The following is a 25,160-nucleotide window of genomic DNA, read 5'->3' as shown; positions in this document are numbered from 1 at the left end:
AAAAAGTTGGACATGACTGAACACAGTAGCACTCTCCATTCTAATGTTCAGTAATGCTGAATACATTCGGAAATCTCCCTAAGTGCATATATTTTATTGAAAGTTATTTTTAAACCCTCTAAAATTTTATAAGTCAGAAAGTATTAAAATTTGAAAAATCTGCATTTATTGATATACTCATGATTTTGAAAGCCACTTCACTGATTTTTTTCTTAATGTGAGGACAAGCATTGGATTTGTATTTTAATAACACTTGAAAAGCATAAGAAGCTTAATAGTTTATTTGAATCAAAAACACATATTAACAAATTAGAATTAAAATAAACACCCATGGGTCATAGTAACATGAGCATATTCACTGTTTCTGTTTTAACTGCTGTGCTTATTTGTATTCATTCGCTCAGTCTTGTCCAACTCTTTGCGACACCATGGTCTGGAGCCCACCAGGCTCCTCTGTCCATGGGATTTCCCAGGCAAGAATACTGGAGTGGGTTGCCATTTCCTTCTCCAAAACAATAGGCAGTGAGTCCCATTCACAGATCCCTATACTCAGACAAAGGACCCTAGGAAAAGGAATGGTGAGTTCTCCTCTCCAGTGGATTGTTGTTATTGTTTTAGTCGTTCAGTTGTGTTCGACTCTTTGCGATTCCACGGACTGTAGCCTGTAGCCTGTGTAGCCTGTAGCCTGTAGCATCATGTGTTTGGTGGCAGAATGCATAGCAAACCCAGGGAGGGCGAAGAGTGCTCAGGAGGAGTAGCTGGGAAGACTCAGTGGAAAGGCTCTGAACTTGACCCTTGGGGATGGAGGTGGTTTGGAGGGCTGGCAGTACCGAGGCACACGCAGACAGTCCCCCTGGACCCCGAGGCATCAGTGGGTGACAGGACATGACAAGAAGGTGACTAGATGGGCGTTTCCTCAGTCCCATAGGCTATCCCCCCAGGAAATTTCTCAGCAGGCGGATCCCGGGCGGGAGGTGAGGAAGACAGGCACCAGCAGGTGAGGTTAGGAAGCGGTGGACCCGTCTGAGAGGGTGCCAGGGCGGTTTTTGCCAAGATGTTGGTGAGTGGTTCGGAGCCGTGGAAACATGGAGTCAGAGATTGTCTCCCAGCGCGAGGAGCCTGAGCACCTTTGAGAGAAGAAAAGGGAGATGAAGAGAGTGCGTGTGGGGGGCTTGTGGGTCTCACCGCCTTGTCTGGCTGCACACTGGGCTTTCTCTCGCGTCTGGCTTTGCTCCTGAACTCTCCGTGAGGCTCGGCGGAGGTGAGGCTTCTCGGCGCCCGCGTGCGTCAGCCCGGCGCGGGGCTGCGCGGGGCGGAGCCGTGCGTCACGCGGACGGTTGGTGAGAGCGCGGGCTGGGGGCAGGCAGCCGCCGCGCTCTCCCCGCCTTCCGCCCCAGAGGCCGGCTGTGGTCCCGTCACGGCGGCCACGTCTGGGCAGTGGACGCCCTCACCGCGCCGCCGGAGGTGGAGCCTTCTGCCGGCTGGCTTCGCTCTTACTTTGTATTTATTTGTTGTAGAATAATAAAAGTGACGGCGTATGAATAATAGCAGTAGCGATAAATCCAAGTATTGTTGGTAATCCCTTACATTTATGGAGTGTACTCATGAAGGGCCCAAAGTGTTCTCATAAATCTTTTACTTTTCCTTGTAAACATCTCCACAGTATGGGGGCAGGGAGAAAGAAGCATTTCTAGGCATAGTTGGCACTTGGAAACTGAAGAGGATGGGCCCAGGGATGTGAATTTGAGGACGGACTGAATTGAGGACAGTATTTTGGTAGAATTCCCTTGGACCTCCGTGCTCTCCGGCGGGTCCTCACCTCTGGTTAGGATGTTCTCAGCCTCCCTTCAGCGGGGGTCCTTTTTCCTCACTCACTCACCTTCTCGCCTTGGGCTCCTCAGGCATCATCCAGTAGGAGCCTTTGCCTTCCTCCCAGACATTTTTTTTTGTGCCATGGGTGGAAACACAAAATGAAGAGAGGAAGGAACAGTGCTTGGGGAATCAGGACTCTTGTCAAGGGCTGCCTCAGGGATAACGCCTCAAGGACTAGTGTGAAGTCCATTGGGCTGGTGGTAAATTCGAGTTGTTTCTTGATCCAATGTGGAAAGTTTTCTGGGGAAAAGAAAATGTAACAAATGTACTGGTTATGTTATGAGTGAAGAAACATGAAGTCCCCAAGTGGGACATTTCAGAATTCTTTTCATTCATTTTTCAGCGAAGTCAGGTGACTCTTCCTTAGCGGATGAGAAGAGACATGGTGCCCTGTCTTCCCTCCTGTCAGGTGTGCCTCAGTTCTTGCATTCCTGTCTCGGGGGGAGAGCCCGGAGGCCCCCAGGGGGAGTTCCTCCCTAGAGGGAGGGATCACTTCAGCCTCTGCAGGGCAGGGATGCCCCCTGCAGCAGAAATCGCCACCTGAGTCTGTGTGCTTCCTGAAGGAACCAGACTTTCTGTGGCTGTCACTGTGCATTCTGGTTGTGACAAGCCCTCCAGTCTGTCTTGCTTAGGATCTTGTGGTTTATCTAAGATTATTTTCAGGGTTAAGGAAGCACCGAATGCAGTAAATCTTCTGTTAAGTGCTGCTTTTGCATTTGTGTCCATCTTCATGGAAACACATGTCTGAAGTCAGGGCCCAGTCTGTTCATCTGATTCCTAAGCAAATAATAGACACTGACATCACAGGGGAAAATAATAAATCAGCCACAACTTGTATTTCTCTATTAAAGTAAAAAAAAAAATATGATGTGAATCTGCATATTCCCATCTAAAAACAAATAAATGTAGACATAAACAGCATTAAGATTTAGACACCAGATCTTAAAATTATGTGTTAATAAGCTTATATTAGTAATAATTAACTTTTAAAAATAACTTATTGATGTGTTCCTAATTTTTCTTCCTCCTGTTTTTTCATCATTTCAGTTAATGGATTTAGTTTTTCTTAAGCAATATGGAAAGAAAAATCTGAAAAATTTTCTGTGGGTGAAATAATGATATAAATCATTTTGACAGTAATGCCAAGTTTCTTTGTAAAAAATCATTGTTGAAAGCATGTCTTAGTATTAAAAATATGCAAGCATACTATTTTGTGTGTGCTCAGACACTCAGTCATGTCTGACTCTTTGTGACCCCATGGACTGTAGCCCACCAGGCTCCTGTGTCCGTGGAATTCTCCAGACAAGAATACTGGAGTGAGTTGCCATTTTCTAGTCCAAGGGATCTTCCCAGCCCAGGAATTGAACCCATGGCTCTTGAATCTCCTGCATCACAGGTGAAGTCTTTACTGCTGAGCCACCTATTTCAATTATGGTGTTTGTGATCAATATATGCAGAAGTTTCTCATTTGCCACCTTGTTCTAGATATTGGCTCTACTTATATTGATATTTAATTTCATAATCTATCAAAACCTGTATTAAATATAGCTTTCATATCTACCCTGTTTTGCTATTGGGTTATATTAAATTATATAAGCATGCATTGGAAAGGATTTTCAGTTCTTCTTAACTTTGCTTGTTTTTAATGCTGAAGATCCATCAAAACTATAAACTAAAATTTAAAGAATCAACAATAATCAGATGCTTAAAACAATTGCTATATTTTAAGCAATTTGTGGATTTCGAAGTTTAAAACTTGTTGAGTTTTATTTTTTAGACATATTATCCCTGGACAAAAACAAAGAACACAGATCTTTAAAGAGAAGTTACTTCTTAAATTCTTCTGTAAAAAAAGAAAAATGAAAAACTACCACTCTGTCTTGTAATATGTTCTGACAATAATCAAATTGCACTCTTTGTAATTAAATGTGTGTACAGTTGGCCAAACTGACCTCATCGTGCTTCTGGGTGTCCCTTTGTGTAAACAGATGTGTGTATGCATGCCTGTTTGTTTTGTTGGTAATACTGGAAGAAGCCTCCTCCATGGCGTGTGACGTGCTGTTTGCTGTCGGCCGGCGTTCCTTGGAAAGTACAGGTGGCTCATTTAGAAGCAGCCATATGTCGTGTGGGTGGCTGCCTGTGAATGGGCTGCCCTGTACTGATGTCCTGCTTCACAGAAACCCTGGGAAGGACAGAGGAGACTCCAGCTCCATGAGCAATTCCATCTGCACCTGAAATCTCCACATCTGTCTGTTCTCTTCTCCTTAAGCACTTGTTGATGTGATAATAACACTTCCAGTGGAGCTCTGAGCACCCAGGGTCAGGCTCTGCCTGCACATAGACCCGCAGGGCACTTAGTAAGTGCTTAATGAGTGTGTGAAATTAGTTACTGGATGTCCCTTAAAGACGGACAGTATTAACTGTTGTTTTTCTTCCTGTACAGATTGTGAGCTCCTGGTGGGGCAGGACTGAGGTTAATTAGCTTTTTATCTTCATCACCTAACAGAATATCTGACACACAGTAGGTACTTTATAAATGCATGTCAACTAAGTGATTTCATTAATGAATTAATGTTGTAGGTCAGAAGGCAAGATGTTCCAGGTTTATGTTCTCAATTTGATTAGTTAAATTACCTCATTTTTTTTCACTTTATGCCCATTAATATAGTGGATTAAAATCATATTGGGAAATTATAGTCTCCAATATATTTTATCTGTAAAAAAGTAGTGTTGCTAGACTAAGCTTCTGTTTATAATTTACTACCTTCATCATCAGGTAGAAAACGTGATTAAAAGTACTTTTTAGGAGAATATTAATACACTTACAGTCAGAGTAGTGGTATTTATGTCAATATTTTTGCTTAAAACCAAAGTTGTATTATATACACTTTATGGAATATTACTCAGTCATTAAAAAGAAATAATGCCAATTACAGCACATAAATGGACCTAGAGAGTGTCACACTCAGTGAAATAAATCAGAGAAGGAAAAATGTCATATGATGATATCCCTTATATGTGGAATCTAAAAAGAAATTATTCAAATGAACTTATAAAACAGAAAGAGACTCACAGACTTAGAGAATGAACTTATGGTTGCAAGGGGGTAAGGATAGTTAGGGACTTTGGGATGACATGTACACACTGCTATATTTAAAATGCATAACTGACAAGGACCTATTGTATAACACATGGAACTCTGCTCAGTGTTATATGCCAGCCCAGATGGGAGAGTTTAGGGGAGAACAGATACATGTATATGTATGGCTGAGTACCTTTGCCGTTCACCTGAAATCACCACAACATTGTTAATCAGCTATACTGTAATACAATGCAAGATAAAAAGTTTAAAGTTTAGGGGGGAAAAAAAACTAAAATGTATAAAAGACATGGATCATCTGAACATATAGAGTAGTTATGCCAGACAAACATTAATATCTATCAGATAAGTCACGGCTCTATTTGTTGAAAGGAGCCACCCTTATAAAACAGAGACGTTCCTACTAAATGTTTTGTGCATGTCCTACTGTTAACCTCCAACAGTAAGACAGAAATAACTGAGAAAAAGTAGAGAAACTAATAGAAAATACAGGCTGAAAACAACAGAAAACAGAACCACACATTTGTTATGCTTGTGTCCATGTTGGCTCATATTTTATGTTTCTGCTGCTTGGAAACTCATCACAATGTGCTGTTATTTGTTATTTCTGATTTCTCTGTTGGAGAGTAAGCTCTCTAAGGTAGCAACCTTTCTCTAAAGTTCTCTAAAGTCCCCACCGTTTTTGGCACCAGGAGCCTATTTCATGGAAGACAGTTTTTCCATAGACTGGAGGTGGGGGATGGTTTCAGGATGATTCAAGCGCATTACCTTTACTGTGCACTTTATTTATAATCGAATGCTGCCACTGATCTGACAGGCAGTACGGTCCTTAGCCAAGAGGTTGGGGACCCCTGCTCTAAGGCCTGCTATTTTCTGATTCTTGTCCCAAAATGCTGCAAAGCTTGTTTGTTTTTAATTATTTCCTAGAAGAAGCTGTTGGTGAAGGATTGCCTTGTTTTCCTGGATACACTCACTGGATCTGTGATGAGATGACACCATGTTATGAGTTGATGATGTTGGTGCTTCCTCTCTGCCTGACACATGAGCCCTATGCCTCTCATACCAGCTCTGTTCCCTTCCCTGTCTTCTCTGCTCATCACAGGCCATCTCTCTGCAGCCTCACTCATCACTGAAGCTCCCTCTGGCTGATCTGTATGCACACATAATCTTACCTTGTCTACTACCACATATCCCCTGCTACCATCTACCTTTCAACATTAAATAAGCATCTGTTCCATTTTCCTGCCTTTTTTCCCACTCCAGTCTGCCGTCCAGAGGGCTACTGATTATCTCTCTGAAATGCAAATATGTTTGCATCACTGCCTGTTCAGCTGCCCTGGTTTCTTCTGGACTCCATCACACACTGACTCAGTCTCAATTCCCTGGGCTGCAGTCTAGCCCTTGCCAGTCTTGTCCATATCCACTCCATCTTCTCTGCAGCCCTCTTCCCACTCCACCTCCACACACTTAAAAAGAAGCTTCAGCAAATACCCATACTCCAAGAAATGGCTTTGCACTCCCAGGAGAGACCACATTCTTCCAGATGCCCATGCACCTGTGAAGACTTGACCTGAAGGTTCTCCTCCCTCTGGTTTTATCACCCCTGATGTCAACTATCCTTTTGGACTAACTCAGGTCTTCTCCCAACCTTCCTGCTTCCTTTTGTGCCTCTCTCATCCTTCACAGGAATCTCTCCTCCTCTACTGCAGCATTTATCATATTATCTTGAAAATGCTATTTTCTGGTCTATGTAATTAACTAGACTATAACAGATAGGACCCTGTTTCATTCTGTGCTTCTCAAAGTCCCTGCCCTAGAAGTGATACTAAATATGTTTGGAAATTTAGATGACACACTGATGATAAGTTCTTACTGTGGTGTGTTAGAAGAGGATTCACTCTTTGGATATGTTTAAAGACTGATTCAGAGTGAAATGAATAGTATGATTCAATTGTAATATTTAGGTGAATAGTATGAATTCTTTCAGGAAGATTTATCAGAACATGTATTAACAATTGAAACCACTGGCTAGCTCTTCTCAAAGTCAGAGTGTAGTCAACATGAAAGATTTGTTCTGGAATTATATAATATATTCAGAATTGTGCATTTCAAGATGGACTTCTGAAATTCTTAGCTGTGATTACATTCCATTATGATATCTTAGCAATATGTTTGATAAAAACCAATATGATGCCATAAAAATAGTTAATCTCTTTGGTTATCTAATTCTCATTCTTGACTTCGTCAGTTTTTTTTTTTTTTCTTTTTTTGCTCAGAGCTTCTGAGCTCCATTTAAACATTATTACAATCCTGATGATTATTGCTATTCTGGGAAAATAAAGTGTCTTTCCACTGGGGCTGCTCACATAATCACAAAATAATAATAAAGATGATAAAATTTAGCATGTTGGGGAAAAGAAATGGATTGAATTCAAACAACATAGCTGACCTTTTTGTTTGATTGATTTTTTTTATCAATTTGAAACCAATAACAGCATAGCTGAACAAATAGTGTAGATATATAATTTAATAGATAACAATTTAAAAACTAAACATGCATGCACACTTCACCCAGATTTCTTTCTTGAATAATGAGATTTATGTTTAAAAACATGAGTTAATCAAATATTTCATGACACTCACAGTTTGTGCATTTTACTTTCAAGTGAACCACAAAAATGAGTTTCAGAAGTGCTCTCCCCCCAAACACATTTCTCTGTAGACGGCTGCAAATAAAGGAAGTTAATAAAAAAGAACTTTTAAGTGTTAGGTGCAGTTCTCCTTATCTGTTATCTGAATGAAGTGAGGTGTTGTGGTTTTGCATATGGCAACATTTCTTAGATTACTAACTTTTATTTTTTTGCAAAGAGTACATTGTGCAAATTGAAATGTCTTATTAGGTAAAGTAAAGAGGTAATAGGTTTCTATAAATATTGTGAGGCTTTATCATTGGTTTATAGGAGAAGGTATCAGAGGTGCATACATGATAAAGATTCTTCATCAGTGGTGTACTCAAAGCTCACCAATTAAAATAAATAAATTTAAATTTAAAAAATTAAAAATTAAAAACTAAAAAAAAAAAAAAGCTCACCAGAGAATGAAGGTAGTTTCTGAAGAGTCCCTGGGATGCAGGATGAAGAACTCACAAGCCAACCGTGACCTTCACTGCTTCTCTTGGGTGTATGAAATGGATTAAGTCTACACCAGCTTCTTTTCAAACATAAGTGCTTGATTTGGAAGATAAGAACTAGTCAAAATACTTGAGAGTTAAGTGGAAGTCTCTTGTAACAGTAATATTTTGTTAGAGTTTGGAGAGATATAAGATTTAATCCTTAAAAACATTGAAATTGGGTAATAGCTACAAAAGATAAAGTAATAATGTTCATTAGCCTGATGTTTGGAGCTTGTTTTAACTAAAACATTTGTTCAAAGCATCTTTACTATTTATGTGACTAAGAAGAAATCGCTGGAAAACAGAAAGAGATGGAATTGCTAAATAGATCCAAACAGCAATTGCAACTCTTAATAGGTAATGTTTTGACAGATAACTTTAATCTTTTTAAAGGTTCTATGGCACAAAGAAAATACAGAAAACCAGTATTTGTACACTGATTTATGTCAAGCTAGTGGCTTCAAGATAGAAAAGGATATATTCTCTATATTTTTAAAGTCCTTACTCTATAGTAGCCTTAAGAGTAGTCATTCTAAAGTCTTTTAGATTCTAGTTAAAATGGAAAAACCTCTTATTTGGAGGACTACCTCTGTTGATCTAAATTAAATGTAGGAGAATATTTTTGAGATATTTTAATGAACCACAGAAAAAAAAATTTTTCCTAAAATGGACACAGGATGATCCCAGAATTTTATAATGCCAATTAAGAAATCTGTTACTATACATCACTTCAACTTAGTTCACCAGTGTCTACAAGCAATACTGAAAATTTTAAGAGACAATGTTAATATTATGCCCTAATCAAATGGCAAGCAAGACTCAATTGAAATGATTCTCATTCTGTTTTTGGAGAGAGGTAGTATATCTACCAGAGAAGGCAATGGCGCCCCACTCCAGTACTCTTGCCTGGAAAATCCCATGGAAGGAGGAGCCTGGAAGGCTGCAGTCTATGGGGTCGTTGAGGGCCAGACACGACTGAGCGACTTCCCTTTCACTTTTCACTTTCATGCATTGGAGAAGGAAATGGCAACCCACTCCAGTGTTCTTGCCTGGAGAATCCCAGGGACGGGGGAGCCTGGTGGGCTGCCATCTATGGGGTCACACAGAGTCAGACATGACTGAAGCGACTTAGCAGCAGCAGCAGCGTATCTACTGCATGTGGATGGACTCAGAGTCCAAGGGCTAAGCTGGTTCACGGCACAAGCGACAAGAAATAGAAATCTCGGGTTTCTTGAGATCTTTCTCTAGTCCTTTAGAGATGTTGATTCCTCTGGGGATAAATGTCTATGATTCTGCCTGTAACTGTGCATGAATTATTAAATCCGTAAGAAGCTTTGTGCAAACAAAGCTCTTTTTGCTGACTTGAAAAACTGAATTTGAGAATATCAACATAATAAAAATAAAAAACAAATACTTTTCAAGTTTCTGACAAGAAGAATATATTTAATATAATGACCTCAGGTAGGTCTAGAAGCTTTAGACATCTAAGTATCAAGTATAGCACTTTCAGAAAAATAATGTATTTTGTGATGCCATCAAGGATTTAACTGATCTTTAAAAAAAAAATAACAGAAGGAGCATAAGTAAAACAAGACAGCTGGCAATGGAAAGAATAAATATCCTTTCAAAAATAGCATGACTTAACTCATCTATGTGACAATATGTAGTTTAGAAAAAGATGAAATCTTTCTAGACTGAGTGATAGAAAAAACAATAAAACAATCATTTTTCTAAAAATTCAACACAGATAAAGTTTAGTAGACATTTGTATTGGTACATTGTTGTTTGATTGTTTTTCAATGATTCTTCCTTCCTTTAAAAAGTTTCGTAATGCAAGTTTTTGGGGCAGAGGAAATGTTTCATCAAGCTAATTTTAATATAAACAGGTTCTGTGATTTTAGAACTTTGATAGTTTATTTGATGGGAGACTTTAAAAGCCATGCTCTCTGAACTTAGAGGGAAAGTCTGGATAACCTTTAAGCATGAGTCTCTTGTCTGTAGAGTTGATGGCTATAAGCTAATGAGACAGCACATAAGTCACCAGGAAAATCAATGTCATTACTTTATCTTTTATAGGCATTAATCTCCAGTGAGGACAATCTTTCATAACAAAAGTCTTCTGTATAACCAGGAAATAACTCACTGTCAGAATAAAAGGTCTTGGACAAGCTGGGCCATTTCTCTATCCAGCCCTTAATCATCCTCAGAAGGTCTTTGCATCACAAAGTTTAGTCTTAAAAAATTAGACAGAATATTGACAACTTTTCAGAATTGAGTCTCAGCCTTCTCCAGAAACTGAGAAATTATTGGTTCCTCTTAAAACTGTTTACATCTAGTTTTCATAATCTAATCTTAGGATTTAAGCATCTCCATGTTTGAAATATGTATTTATTCAACAATCATTGTATTAAGCTAAAAAGCCCAGCTTTCTGGTGTTCCTGGAAGAATCAGAAGCTTGGGTTACAGGGGTGTGGATTTTAGCAGGACGGCAGGTAGTTACTGTCCCCTGGGCCACTGTCCTCAGGGACTTCACTCTGCTTTGGAGAGAACCTCGGGTCTGTTGGCACTTGAGTCTGGCTCCTCTCATGTCGGGTTTACTTCTCCAGGCTCCTGTCACAGGGGTACAAACAAAAGAGACATGTGTTTGACTCTTTCTGTTTCTCATTTTGAGACCTAGATTTTGTCTGCTGCTTATTTCGAGTTTTATGTTCCACTGTCACTGATACTCAGATACCTAATTTGACTTCCAAATGCTGAAACAGTTTGAAACATTGGTGATTATCATTATCTGTGGAGCCCTACTCCTGCCGTCACTCTCCGCTGGCCATTGCGGCCACCCTGGGGAGTGGTGCTTCTCTGACACTGTCTCATCCAAGCCTAAAACGAATAAAAGAGTAACAGCAAAGACTTTGCTTCCTTTTCCCTTCTGCACAAGAGACACTATGGCTAAATAATATGCAGGGCCTTTTACAAGGCAAGAGTAAGGATGGCAGTTTGATCTAAGTGAGTTCAGCAGCTTAGCATCTTCCTTTCCTGGTGGTGTTGCGACTATGCATCAGACTGGAGTTGTCAGGTATCTGCATGAGCCCTGAAACCCTAGGTGCCTGGGACCCTTCTTCTTAATTCTGATTCCCTTTGTGGCAACTTAAAATATCCTTTTGCTTTGTGCTAAAATAGATACACTGTCCTTCTGGGCATCTTGAGTTACAGCTATTTGCATTTCTTAAATAGATAAACAGTTTTCATAAAGGCACAATAAGTAAAGACTGAAATTTTATAGAAAAAAAAAAAGTATTTCAGGAAACTCTTCTTGGCCACTACGTGTAAATTATCAAATGTGTACTGATTTCCCTCCCGTGTACACACCTGCAGAACTCCATCTGGATTATGTAGAGATTCTAAGGATAAATGATCATGTGAATTTAAAGATGTATCTTCCTCAATGGAAAAGCATTCAGAATGCAAATTTGACAGAAAGACTTAGCAAAACTCACAAATTCATTTTATTTTACTTTTTTATTATTTTCGTGAAAAGGAAGAAGTCAAAGTTAGGTGGAAATAGACAAAAACAACCCATGTATTCCTTTGAGTTTCCAGCTCTACTTTTTTAAATGGTCAAAATTTGCATCGTGATATGGGAAGAGAGATTTGTTACTGTAGAACTCTCTTCACAGATGGATTTAAGTTATTGCTTCACATGAAAGCGATATACAGCTCTTGGTACCACAGAGGCTAAATCTTCACTTCTGTCATTTCTTTCTTCAAGTCTCAGAGCTTAGTTTGATGAAGTCATTATGATGATTCATTCTGGAGTTTGTGCTATACACAGAGCAGCTCAGGAACCTCACCCTGGCCCTAGGTGGGACACAGAGCCCAGCTCCGTGAGCAGGAAGGACATGGAAATTTCCAAGCTTGAGATCTGGGCATTTTACAGGAAGTGGGCCTGGAGGCAGGGGCTTGAGTGAACACAGACAATAAGCACCTGGATGTAGTGAAGGTGGCCCTCCCGGAAGGCCCCAGATATGACAAAAGGAGGTGTGGAGGCAGGAAAAGCTTACGTGAACTCACTGGAGAATCTAGATGCTGACTGGATGTGTGAGTCAGATGATGCAGCCTGGAGCTCTCTGGAATAAAGGCTATCCTTGTGTTACTGAAAGGGGGGTCTAGCTGCTTGTTGCTTTGAAGCGAATACTCTAGAGGCAAGATTGGTGAAAATGAAAGTCATTTTAGAGAGTGGCAACCAGGATAGAAGGTGGGCTCATGTTCAAAAGCTGATTCCATGCCCTCTCCACCACACCCCCCCGCCCCCCCCACACACACACACTGACACTCAGCAGGCAAGAGCTTTTATAGATGGAGGGAGCGCTACCTGCACAAACAGCACAGTCAGCTCTGATGGGCATCTTGAAACTGGTCGTCAGTGGTCTGATCATTGTCTTCTTGACTGCTGTAAGTACAGTTAGTCTTCAGTTCCAGGGTTGATTTGTTAACATTTCTTTGAGACCAGTTTTAGGAATTGTGACACCTTATGTCATGGTTACAGTCTGGGCATCGTGTAGTTAACTTCTTCCAGCTGGTGGGGGTTTCAGTATCTACAAGACAGCTCTCAGGATATAGCTCAGAAAATTGTCTGCAGCCCTTGAGGAGAAACTGAACATCCTTGACCTTGTTTAATGGCTAAACCATTATTATTTTGTTCTGTTTGAGTGCTTTCTCACTTCTCTGATTAAGCTTATTATTTGACTAAATTTTTTCTACAGACAAAAGTCAAGTGGAGGAGATGGGCTGAAGGGTGGGGGAAGGGGTGGTGGGGGAAGGACCATACTGTCCTGCTGGGTTTCAGTCATAAGTATATTAATAGACAGGAACAAATAAAGTGGTCAAACCCCAAGAAACAAACCAGTGGTTAACAGATAAACCTAATCAAGACCCACCTGCACTTCCATGGTTTTAAATTCAGAGCCTTCTTTTTCTTTCTACACGTCAAAGGACATTTAACAACCCAGGCTGTTTCATCGGTGTTTGAACGCCAATACAGATGCCACAGTGACTTCTTTCTACTCATCCCTCCCCTCCTTGCTCACAGGTTTTGACCTAGTGAAATGTGAGGACCCGGGGACCCCTAACTATGGCTACAGGATCCGGGATGAAGGCCATTTCACCGACACGGTCGTCCTGTACAGCTGTAACCCGGGCTACGCTATGCATGGAGGGGGCACTCTGACCTGTCTGAGTGGAGACCGGAGAGTGTGGGACAGGCCACTGCCTTCCTGTGTAGGTGAGTTGCCTGCAAGCGTGCGCTGGGGGCAGAAAGCTCAGGGTCCTCCGACTTGATTCTACCAGAGCTGGGAGACTTCTATTGCTCTTTCTCCAGTGTGCGTTTAATCCTAATATTTGCGAGAGGCTTTCCTAGTGACTCAGTGATACAAAATCCATCTCCCTGCCCACGCAGGAGACCCAGGTTCAGTCCCTGGCTCGGGAAGATCCCCTGGAGGAGGGCATGGCAACTCACTCCAGTATTCTTGAATCTCATGGACAGAGGAGTCTGGTGGGCTACAGTCCATGGGTCGCAAAAAGTGGGACACAGCTGAGCCTGAGTGACTAAACAGCAAAGACAATATTGTGAGTGTATGTGTGTGTATGTGTGTGTGTAGGTAGGAAAAACACATCTCCTAGTACTGTTTTATTGAGAAGTGTAGAAGAAGTATTATTAGTTACTATGTATAGAAGAACTGGTATTAGCATATATGGAAGCATATATAGAATTATATAGAGAAGTATTATTACTTCTTCTATATGCTGCTGCTGCTGCTAAATCGCTTCAGTCATGTCCGACTCTGTGCGACCCCATAGATGGCAGCCCACCAGGCTCCACCATCCCTGGGATTCTCCAGGCAAGAACACTGGAGTGGGTATACAGAATTATTATATACTTCTTCTGTACACAGAAATATCACTAGATTTATAACATGGCATTTCACTGTTTCACTCTCTTGACTTTGCACAGAGGAGATTGACTGGGGAACAAGTAAATTTAGAAAAGCAGTGACAGGGACAGCAAGATGCTGTGATTGTTTTCATGTGTATGCAACATGAATGTGATGGATTGGGCTTTTCAAGGTGGTTAAAGTGAAGCCTGTAAGGCCTGGAGTAAACATCCATTTTTTGAATCCATTACAGCGGAATGTGGGGGGCGGATCCATGCTGCCACTTCAGGACGCATCCTGTCTCCGGGATACCCTGCTCCCTACGACAACAACCTCCACTGCACCTGGGTGGTAGAGGCAGACCCAGGGAAGACCATCAGGTACTCGTTTTATTGGGTTTCAGTGATTTGAGAATAGAAGCATGTCTCCTATTCTTGTGGTGAAGATAGTAGTACATCTCTTATCATCCATGATTAGATTTAAGTTTCTGAGTCAAAGGAAAAAATGTAAACACATGGCCAAATTTTTCATTGTCTTGCATGCTCACTTTGGTATTCCTTTGAAAACATGTGTTAAGGCATCCGTAGTAAAGATAAAAAGAAATTAAGTATGTCAGCTAGCTTTGGCTGCATAACAAGTGGGCCCCCAAAACTTGGTTGCTGGAAACAATGACTTATGTGCTCATGACTTTCTGAGTTGCTGGGCAGTTCTGGTTGGTTGGGGTGAGTGGTCCAGGAGGGCCTCATGCAGGTGTGGGGGCCTTAGCTGAATGATTAAAGGTGGGGGTCTCTCTGCATCAGGTTCTGTTCCCTTAGGAAACTAGTGATGATGGAATTTTCCTAGAAGCAAAACATGGAGGCTTTTCAAGCTTCTGTTTGCATCACATTTGCTGGTGTCCCATCTGCCAAAACACATCTCGGGGGAAAGAAAATGTTTGAAGAAATATATTCCACCCTTAATGGGAAAAGAATAGTCCTAAATGATGCTAATTTTAAATTAACAAGTAAACCAATGGAAAGTAATTTTTGAAAGTAAATCCTCCGGGTGCCAAAAGGGTGTGTCAAAAGCACAGTACAGTATGTAAAGCAAGAGGACATTTCAGTTAGAACTAAGTTGTTCTTTAACTGAAGAACATGTTGAGAACATGCATTCTGTAGTCATAGCTCTTAAAGTCCCCTCTTTCCTCCCACAACCTCTCCTCTTTCATTCTTTTGAATGTTAATTAAAAAAACAGCAACAACAACTCTGTTCAGACTTCCCTGGTGGCTCAGTGGTAAAGAATCCGCCTGCCAATGAGAGTCACGGGTTTGACCCCTGATCTGGGAAGAGTCCACCTGCCTCAGAGCTCCTAGGCCACAGCTACTGAGCCTGTGATTTAGAGCCTCTGATGAGCAATGAGAGGCCACCACAGTGAGAAGCCTGAGCACCACAGCTAGAGAGTAGCCCCCGCTCTGTGCAACCAGAGAGAAACCTCCCACAGCAACAAAGACCCAGCAGCAGCCACAGATAAACACTTATAAAAAAGGAGAAGGGAAAACAAACAAACAAACACCCCTGAGACAGTCTTAATCACTCCCTCCAATCCTCTTCCTGTTTTCTGTGTTATTACACCGATCAGAGTTTAAAAGAATCTGGGCATCAGCTCCTTTAAATATGAGAAAAATCTGAAAGAGACATGTGCAAAGCAGAAACCTCTTTCTGAGGCAAGTGGATATATGAAAACATTCAGGAAATAGTAAATTTTGTCCTTACTTTTGCCCAGCAAACTTACTAATCATATCCTCCTGCAACTTTAATAAGATGGGATGCTCAGGAGTGAGGGGGCCTGCTCATCCCATTCGGTGACACTCTGTTTTGCTCCGATGGCCTCTATCCTCCCTGAAATTCACCAGACTTTCGTGACATTTGGTCACATCAACATCTTGGGAGTGAGTTAAACTCACATGGAACAAACTATCACCACTTTCAAACCCTCCAAAATAAATATCCTAATCATGTACATGGAACAAGAGAAGGAATTTAGATAATGTAAATGTTGCAAAAGTAACTCATTTAAATAATTCATTTAAAAATTTAAGTGTCCTTAGTTAAGAAAAATGATTAATTAGGTAATTGTACCATCTGTTGAGGCACAAATAGGGCATGTTTGAATAAAAGAATTTGAGTCTGTATTCTTCATAAAGGGCTCTGCAGATGGCTCAGTGGTAAACAATCTATTGGCCTGCCAATGTAGGAGACTCAGGTTCAGTCCCTGGGTTAGGAAGATCCCCTGGAAGAGGAAATGGCAACCCATTCAATATTTATGCCTGGGAAATTGCATGGACAGAGGAGCTGGCAGGCTACAATCCATGGGGCTGCAAAGAGCTGGACACAACTCAGCGACCCAACAACAACATTCTTCACAAAAATCAGCTGTTACTTACCAGTGAACTATATAGAATTAAGTATTACTTCTTAACTTTAAATTCCTGAATACTTGATCTAAATGATATAAAAGCTGTTACACTGAATTTGATTATGAAAAACTCTAGGAACCATCTGTGAGTCATGAAATGACTTTACATAAACAGGATATCTTTCCTCAGGCAGATTTCAAAATTTTCTACTTCTTTTTAAAAATTTATTTATTTTAATTTTAATTGAAGGCTAATTACTTTACAATATTGTGGTGGTTTTTGCCATACATTCACACGAATCAGCCATGGGTGTACATGTGTTCCCCATCCTGACTCTCCCTCCCTCCTCCCTCCCCATCCCATCTCTCTGGGTCATCCATTGCACCAGCCCTGAGCACCCTATATCATGCATTGAACCTGTACTGGTGATCTATTTCATATATGATAATATACATGTTTCAGTGCTATTCTCTCAAATCATCCCACCCTTGCCTTCTCCCACAGAGTCCAACAGTCTGTTCTTTACATCTGTGTCTCTTTTGCTGTCTTGGATTACCATCTTTCTAAATTCCATATATCTGCATTAATATACTGTATTGGTGTTTTTCTTTCTGACTTAATTTGGTCTGTATAATAGGCTCCAGTTTCATCTACTGTATTAGAACTGATTCAAATGCATTCTTTTTAATATCTGAGTAATATTCCATTGTGTATATGTACCACCACTTTCTTTTCCATTCATCTGCTGATGGACATTTAGGTTGCTTCCATGTCCTGGCTATTGTAAACAGTGCTGCAATGAACATTGGGGTACACGTGTCTCTTTCAGTTCTGGTTTCCTCAGTTGTATGCCCAGCAGTGGGATTACTGGGTGGAAGGGCAGTTCTATTTCCAGCTTTTAAGGAATCTCCACACTGTTCTCCATAGTGGCTGTACTAGTTTGCATTCCCACCAACAGTGTAAGAGGGTTCCCTTTTCTCCACAACCTCTCCAGCACTTATTGTTTGTAGACTTTTTGATAGCAGCCATTCTGACTGGCATGAGATGGTACTTCATTGTGGTTTTGATTTACATTTCTCTGATAATGAGTGATGTTGAGCATCTTTTCATGTGTTTGTTAGCCATTTGTATGTCTTCTTTGGAGAAATGTCTGTTTAGCTCTTTGGCCCATTTTTTGATTGGATCACTTATTGTTCTGGAATTGAGCTGCAGGTGTTGCTTGTATATTTTTTTGAGATTAATTCTTTGTCATTTGCTTCATTTGCTATTATTTTCCCCATTCTGAAGGCTGTCTTTTCACTTTTCTTATAGTTTTCTTCATTGTGCAAAAGCTTTAAAGTTTAATTAGATCCCATTTGTTTATTTTTGCTTTTATTTCCATTACTCTGGGAATGGGTCATAGAGAATCCTGCTGTAATTTATGTCAGAGAGTATTGCCTATGTTTTCCTCTAGGAGTTTTATAGTTTCTGGTCTTGCATTTAGATCTTTATTCCATTTTCAGTTTGTTTTTGTGTATGGTGTTAGAAAGTGTTCTAGTCTCATTCTTTTACAAGTGGTTGAACAGTTTTCCCAGCACCACTTGTTAAAGAGATTGTCTTTTCTCCATTGTATATTCTTGCCTCCTTTGTCAAAGATGAGGTGTCCATAGGTGTGTGGCTTTATCTCTGGGCTTTCTATTTTGTTCCATTGATCTGTGTTTCTGTCTTTGTGCCAGTACCATACTGTCTTGATGACTGTTGCTTTGTAGTATATTGATTGATGGATTCCTCCAGTTGATTCCTCCAGTTCCATTCTTCTTTCTCAAGACTGCTTTGGCTATTTGAGGGTTTATTTTTTTTGTAATTCCATACAAAATTATGAAATTATTTTTCTAATTCTCTGAAAAATATCATTGGTGGCTTGATAGGGATTGCATTGAATCTATAGATTGCTTTGGGTAGTATACTCATTTTCACTATGTTGATTCTTCTGATCCATGAACATGGTATATTTCTCCATCTATTTGTGTCATCTTTGATTTCTTTCATCAGTGTGTTATAGTTTTGTATATATAAGTCTTTTGTTTCTCTAACTAGATTTATTCCTAAGTATTTTATTCTTTTATTGCAATGGTGAATGGAATTGTTTCCTTTTTTAATATAAATTTATTTATTTTAATTGGAGGCTAATAACTTTACAATATTGTATTGATTTTGCCATACATCAACACTGAATCCACCATGTGTGTATGCGTGTTCCCCATCCTGAACCCCCCTCCCACCTCCCTCCCCATCCCATCCCTCTGATTTCTCTTTCTGTTTTCTCATTGTTAGCATATAGGAATGCAAGGGATTTCTGGGTGTTAATTTTATATCCTGCAACTTTACTGTATTCATTGATTAACTCTAGTAATTTTCTGGTGGTCTTTAGGGTTTTCTATGTAGAGGACCATGTCACCTGCAAACAGTGAAAATTTTACTTCTTCTTTTCCAATCTGAATTCCTTTTATTTCTTTTTCTGCTCTGATTGCTGTGGCCAAAACTTCCAAAACTATGTTGAATAGTACTGGTGAGAGTGAGCATCCCTGTCTTGTTAATGATGTTAGAGGAAATGCTTTCAATTTTTCACCACTGAGGATAATGTTTGTTGTGGGTTTATCATATATATGGCTTTTATTATGTTGAGGTATGTTCCTTCTATTCCTGCTTTCTGGAGGGTTTTTATTATAAATGGATGTTGAATTTTGTCAAAGGCTTTCTCTGCATCTATTGAGATAATCATATGGTTTTTATCCTTTAATTTGTTAATGTGGTGTATCACATTGATTGATTTGCAAATAGTGAAGAATACTTGCTTCCCTGGGATTAAAGCCCACTTGGCTATGATGTATGATCTTTTTAATATGTTGTTGGATTCTGTTTACTAGAATTTTGTTAAGGATATTTGTTCATTGCATCTATGTTCATCAGTGATATTGGCCTGTAGGTTTCTTTTTTTGTGGCATCTTTGTCTGGTTTTGGTATTAGTGTGATGGTGGCTTAATAGAATGAGTTTGGAAGTTTATCTTACTCTGCACTTTTCTGGAAGAGTTGGAGTAGGATAGGTGTTAGCTCTTCTCTAAATTTCTGGTAGAATTCAGCTGTGAAGCCATCTGGTCATGGGCTTTTGTTTGTTGGAAGATTTCTGATTATGCTTTCAATTTCTGTGCTTGTGATGGGTCTGTTAAGATTTTCTATTTCTTCCTGGTTTAGTTTTGGAAAGTTGTACTTTTCTAAGGATTTGTCTATTTCTTCCAAGTTGTCCATTTTATTGGCATATAGTTGCGGATAGTAGTCTCTTATGATTCTTTGTATTTTTGTATTGTCTGTTGTGATTTCTCTGTTTTCATTTCTAATTTTGTTGATTTGATTCTTCTCCCTTTGTTTCTTGATGAGTCTGGCTAATGGTTTGTCTATATTATTTATCTTCTCAAAGAACTAGCTTTTAGCTTTGTTGATTTTTGCTATGGTCTCTTTTGGTTCTTTTGCATTTATTTCTGCCCTAATTTTTGTGATTTCTTTACTTCTACTAACCCTGGGGTTCTTTATTTCTTCCTTTATTTCTATATTACTATTTCTTCCTTTTCTCCCTGGGGTTGTTTTAGGTGTAGAGTTAGTTTATTTATTTGATTTCTCTCCTGTTTCTTGAAGTATGCCTGTATTGCTATGAACCTTCCCCTTAGCACTGCTTTTACTGAATCCCATAGGTTTTGGGTTGTTGTGTTTTCATTTTCATTCATTTCTATGCATATTTTGATTTCTTTTTTGATTTCTTCTGTGATTTGTTGGTTATTCAGAAGTGTGTTTTTTAAACTTCCATATGTTTGTTTTTCTAATTGTATTTTAAAATATAAATTTATTTAATTGGAGGTTAATTACTTTACAATATTGTATTAGTTTTGCCTTAATAGTTTTTTTCTTGTAGTTGACACCTAATCTTATTGCACTGTGATCAGAAAAGATGCTTGAGATGATTTCAATTTTTTTGAATTTACCAAGGCTAAATTTATGGAGAAGGTTCTGTGTGCACTTGAAAAAATGGTGAAATTTATTGTTTGGGGTGAAAAGTACTATAGATATCAATTAGGTCTAACTGGTCCATTGTATCATTTAAAGTTTGTGTTCCCTTGCTAATTTTCTGTTTAGTTGATCTATCCATAGGTGTGAGTGGGCTATTAAAGTCTCCCACTATTATTGCATTACCATTAATTTCCCCTTTCATACTTGTTAGCATTTGCCTTATTGCAGTGCTCTTATGGTGGGTACATATATAATTGTTATATCTTCTTGGATTGATCCTTTGATCATTATGTACTGTCCTTCTTTGTCTCTTTTCATGGCCTTTATTTCAAAGTCTATTTTATCTGCCATGAGTATTGCTACTCTTGCTTTCTTTTGGTCTCCATTTGCATGAAATATCTTTTTCCAGCCCTTCACTTTCAGTCTATATGGGTCCCTAGGTTTGAGGTGAATCTCTTGTAGACAGCATATATAGGGTTCATGTTTTGTATACATTCTACTTCTTAAACATCCTCCTGTGATTTGTTTCCCAGAAAAGAGCACTTGTTCCCCTAAATGCAAAGCAAGTGACAGACACTCTGCAGGTGACTCTAATATTTCATTAACATTTTAACAAGAAAAGAGATAAGAAATTAATAAAGAATTAGATTAAGTAATAAAAAATATCCTTTTTTTAAAATCATGAACTGACTTTGTCATTTAACCATTAATGTCCCAGGAAAACAAAAATGCTGCCTATACCAATTTGTTTTTTGGGGAATTTTTTCTTCTTGTGCATATCTTTTAAGCTACTCAGTTTGTAAATAAATCTTTTTATTTAAGGCATAAAATCCTTCCTAATAAGGAAGTTAGGAAGCAAACATCAGCTCTTATAATTAATTTACTCTGTCAATATACAACTTTATCCCAAAATGTTTCAGTGATTTTGGTTCATTAAGAAATTATGTACTGCTCTTAGTATGGCAGTCTGGAAAATAACATACTTAAAAGTACATAATATATAATTTTAGATCTAAAATGATACTGACACCAAGAAAAATTAGAGCTTGGTCTCAGCTTGGATATTTTTTGTCTAGTTTACTGAATCTTATTTATTTCATTGGTCAGAGACAATATTATCTCAACTGTTTGCTTAAAAGTGAGGAATATGTTAGTCATATAGATTGAATCCAGGGATTAATTTATGTATTAAAAATTCTTAATATGAATGGAATGCCTTACCATACATTCTATTATGGTTTGTTAAATGTCAATGTTTTTCAGTCTTAAATAATAAATAAGCAAGAAAATCTCAGAAATTATGAAAGGCTTGGTTTCAACATTTCATGCCAATTATTACTGTGTTTATTTTTATTTTTTGAGGCCCAGAGTGGTTTCTGATGTATCACTTTTTGTTCAAGATAATAGAAGACACGGAAATAGTTATTGTTATAGGGCACTTGGGTCTAAAAGACGTTTATAATTTTCACTTGCATCCTATAAAGCAGTTTCCAGAACTAAATTTAATTAAAAGTCTAATCATAAGACACTGCAGTAAATTTAGCCACTTGAAGAGTTGTGTAAATATGTGTCTGAGACCTAGTACATTTCATTCTGAGCACAGCTGACATTTATACAGTAAAGGTAGCAGCATTGTAAACACATCCTGCAAACAGCATCAAGACAGTGTTTTGCATAATTATATGTCTATATTGTTCCTTGGCTTTAATTGCTTTTTCACAAGTCTAATTGGAAAATTCACTTTGAGAATATTTCTGTTCTTTCTTACAAAATTGCATTTGGACACGTGGTTGTTGTTAGCACTGTTGTTGTTCAGTCACTAAGTCGTGTCCTACTCTTTGTGACCCCATGAACTACAGCACAACAGGCTCCTGTATCCTTCACTATCTCCCGGAGTTTGCTCAAATTCATGTCCATTGAATTTGTGATGCTATCTAACCATCTCATCCTCTACTGCCCCCTTCTGTTGCCGTCCATCTTTCCCAGCATCAGGGGATTCTATTAGAAATAGCTCATGCAGCATTGAAAACATTAAAGGCCTATCAAACATGCATTCTTTACCAGCTGAGCCACCAGGGAAGGTCCAATGCGGGAGGCCCAGGTCCATTCCCTGGGTCTGGAAGATCCCCTGGAGAAGGGAAATGGTAACCCACTCCAATATTCTTGCCTGGAGAATCCCATGGACAGAGGAGCCTGGTGGGCTTGCAATCCATGGGGTCACAAGAGTCAGACACGTTAGCAACTAAACCACTACCACTCAACATGCATTAAAACTGTCAAAACTGCTCCTGTGCAAACTTTTAAAGAAAGTGCAATGTGGATTGTGGTCCTGGCTGTGCTGGGCTATATAGACATTAGGGGGAAGATCTGGTCTGTAGATCTAGGATAATTTTAAATTAATTTTGACCAACTTTCAAGATCCCTGTGAGACACAGACTTAGAAAATGATTCCACTTAACTGGACATTTTTCTCTGAGTTTGAGGTCAAGCTGTGGTAAATGTGCCAGGAATATGAGTCACAAGTTTTTTGATGACATGACCGACAGGCTTGGGGACAGGAATCAAAACATCTCAAATGCCCCTTTTCTTTTAGGACCATAGTGGGATATCCCATTTATTTTTGTGGATAACATGAGGAAATAAGCAGTCAAGAGAATCCCAGCCCTCCAAAGAAAAGAGAGCAGTAGCACTAAAAAGTCTGGCCCGTGTGTGAGGCTGGACCCCAGCACTCCTTAGCTAGAGCCAGGGAAGCAGCTGCAGGGTTTAGGGAACCAGAGCAGCCACGTGCAGGGGGTTGGGGGCAGAACCCTGCAGGCACCCCTCACAGGTACAAGATCCTGATACAAGCAATTTTAGTCCCCTTGCTTCATGAAACTACACCAGTGCTGCAGCAACAGGGTTCATTCACATTTAGTTACCTTTGCAGATGTGCCATGAAGGGATTCATGAAGCACAGACTTCCTCTTAGCCCTTCAGTCTCAGCGTAAACCACAGACACACCTGAGCATGTCCTGTACCTTCCAGTGCAGGACCACTCACCAGGCATCTGCACTTAGTTCAAACACAGACAGCAAAGCATGTCTTTGGGTTTCTTCTTTGCCTCCCAGTGATGACCCCACTTGACACTACAAAAATGAATCATCAGAAAGGGAACTGGCCAATGAAAATGAAAGTGTAGGAAGAACCAAAAAGTGATTAACTCTGGAAGTGACATTCTAATCACATATGAATGGGGTTTAGGAGAAATAGTTAATTGAGGAGTGGGGAATTGGCATGGCTGCTGTTCCAGAGACCAATGCCTCACAGACACCCTGCAGGCACACCTTCAGGATAACTATTATCATTTCTTCCAAGCCTCTTTACTCCTGATCTTTGTTAATGCTTGTCTTCCTCCAAATGGTGGAGGTTTTTATTTTCAATAATAATATGTTTGCTCTTCCTTATTTTTCACTCCCCGATCTCCAATATTCTCCCAACTGGGGAAAAAAAAAAAGGTATTAATCTATTGATATATCTCTTCATAATAGGCTCTGAGGAAAAAAAAATCAGCTGCATGTGAGCCAAAGCCTTGTCAGCTCTCTCCTTGTTTGTGTCTTTTCTATCCGGGACGCCCGGTTCCTACTTCACGGGCTGTTACTCTGCTCTTACTCTAACCTTCTCTCTGCCCAGCCCGCTAAATCCACCCTTTGCCCCCTCCTGCTCTCAGGCACGCCTTGGCTAATTGGCAGGTGTAAGCTCCTTAGAAAGACAGAAACACCCTCCGGACTTGGTGTCTGGTCCCCTACAGGTTTGGCCCGATGACTCACATGCACGTTTCGATCAGCACAGATGAAGCCTGCGTTTGAGTCTCCAATCCCAGCTTTGTCATCATGGCTCGCTTTCCACCTGTGCTCCTTGCAGTTTCTGACTGTTGCCCCACCTCTAAATCCTTTCCATCCTTGGGAACCGAGTTAAAAGGTCAACCAGAATTTCATTTTTATCATCTCATCTAAAAATAATCTGCGTTCTTCTCTGGACTCAGTGTCTGTCCCACCACCCCTTCCTTCTGAAGTAGGGCTGTCACTACACAACAAAACATCCAAGTCAGCCTCTTAGCATCAGGGCTCCTCCCTCCCTCCCACACCCATGTGGCTGCACATCTTGGTAATTCCACGTCTGGAGCCCCCTTGTCCAGACCCCCATGATTCACTGGGCCTGTTATCGGACCATCCTGCCTGGCTTTCTCCCAACCACTGCTCCCACACTTAAGGAATCTGTTTTATTTTTTAGTTATAATATTAATTTTATATGGTTGAAAAATGAACGTATAGACATCTTCAAAAGCATTTTTCTTAAAAAAGGCATGCATTTCCCCATATTGGACATCATTGTTACCATGTTGACATATGTCTTATATGGACTTTAAAATTTTTTATTTATTCTGTATTAGAGTATAGCCAATTAACAAAATGTGACAGTGCCAGATAAGCAGCGAAGGGACTCAGCCATGCACATCAGTTCAGTTCAGTTCAGTCGCTCAGTTGTTTCTGACTCTTGTGACCATGCATATACATGTATCCATCTTCCACCAAACTCCCCTCCCATCTAGCCTGCCTTACATGAACCTTTACATAAGCTACAGTGTGGGTAACCACAATTAAATATTATTTCTCTTG

At 39.7% G+C, this 25,160-nt stretch overlaps 1 protein-coding gene across 1 annotated transcript in view; it reads left to right on the top strand.

Annotated features, from left to right (window-relative positions):
• The window catches only part of CSMD1 (CUB and Sushi multiple domains 1), a 2,078,553-nt gene that overhangs the window by 1,744,973 nt on the left and 308,420 nt on the right, over positions 1 to 25,160 (top strand). The window contains exons 24-25 of the mRNA XM_040243208.1: positions 13,231 to 13,422; positions 14,325 to 14,451. Coding sequence (XP_040099142.1) covers positions 13,231 to 13,422; positions 14,325 to 14,451 — 319 coding nt within the window. The remainder of the gene's footprint in view (positions 1 to 13,230; positions 13,423 to 14,324; positions 14,452 to 25,160) is intronic.

Source organism: Oryx dammah, unplaced genomic scaffold, assembly GCF_014754425.2.
Source record: "Oryx dammah isolate SB20612 unplaced genomic scaffold, SCBI_Odam_1.1 HiC_scaffold_7, whole genome shotgun sequence".
NCBI classification, from domain to species: domain Eukaryota; kingdom Metazoa; phylum Chordata; class Mammalia; order Artiodactyla; family Bovidae; genus Oryx; species Oryx dammah.
The sequence above is the reverse complement of the archived record's forward strand: the minus strand, read 5'-3'. Positions and strand labels throughout refer to the sequence as shown.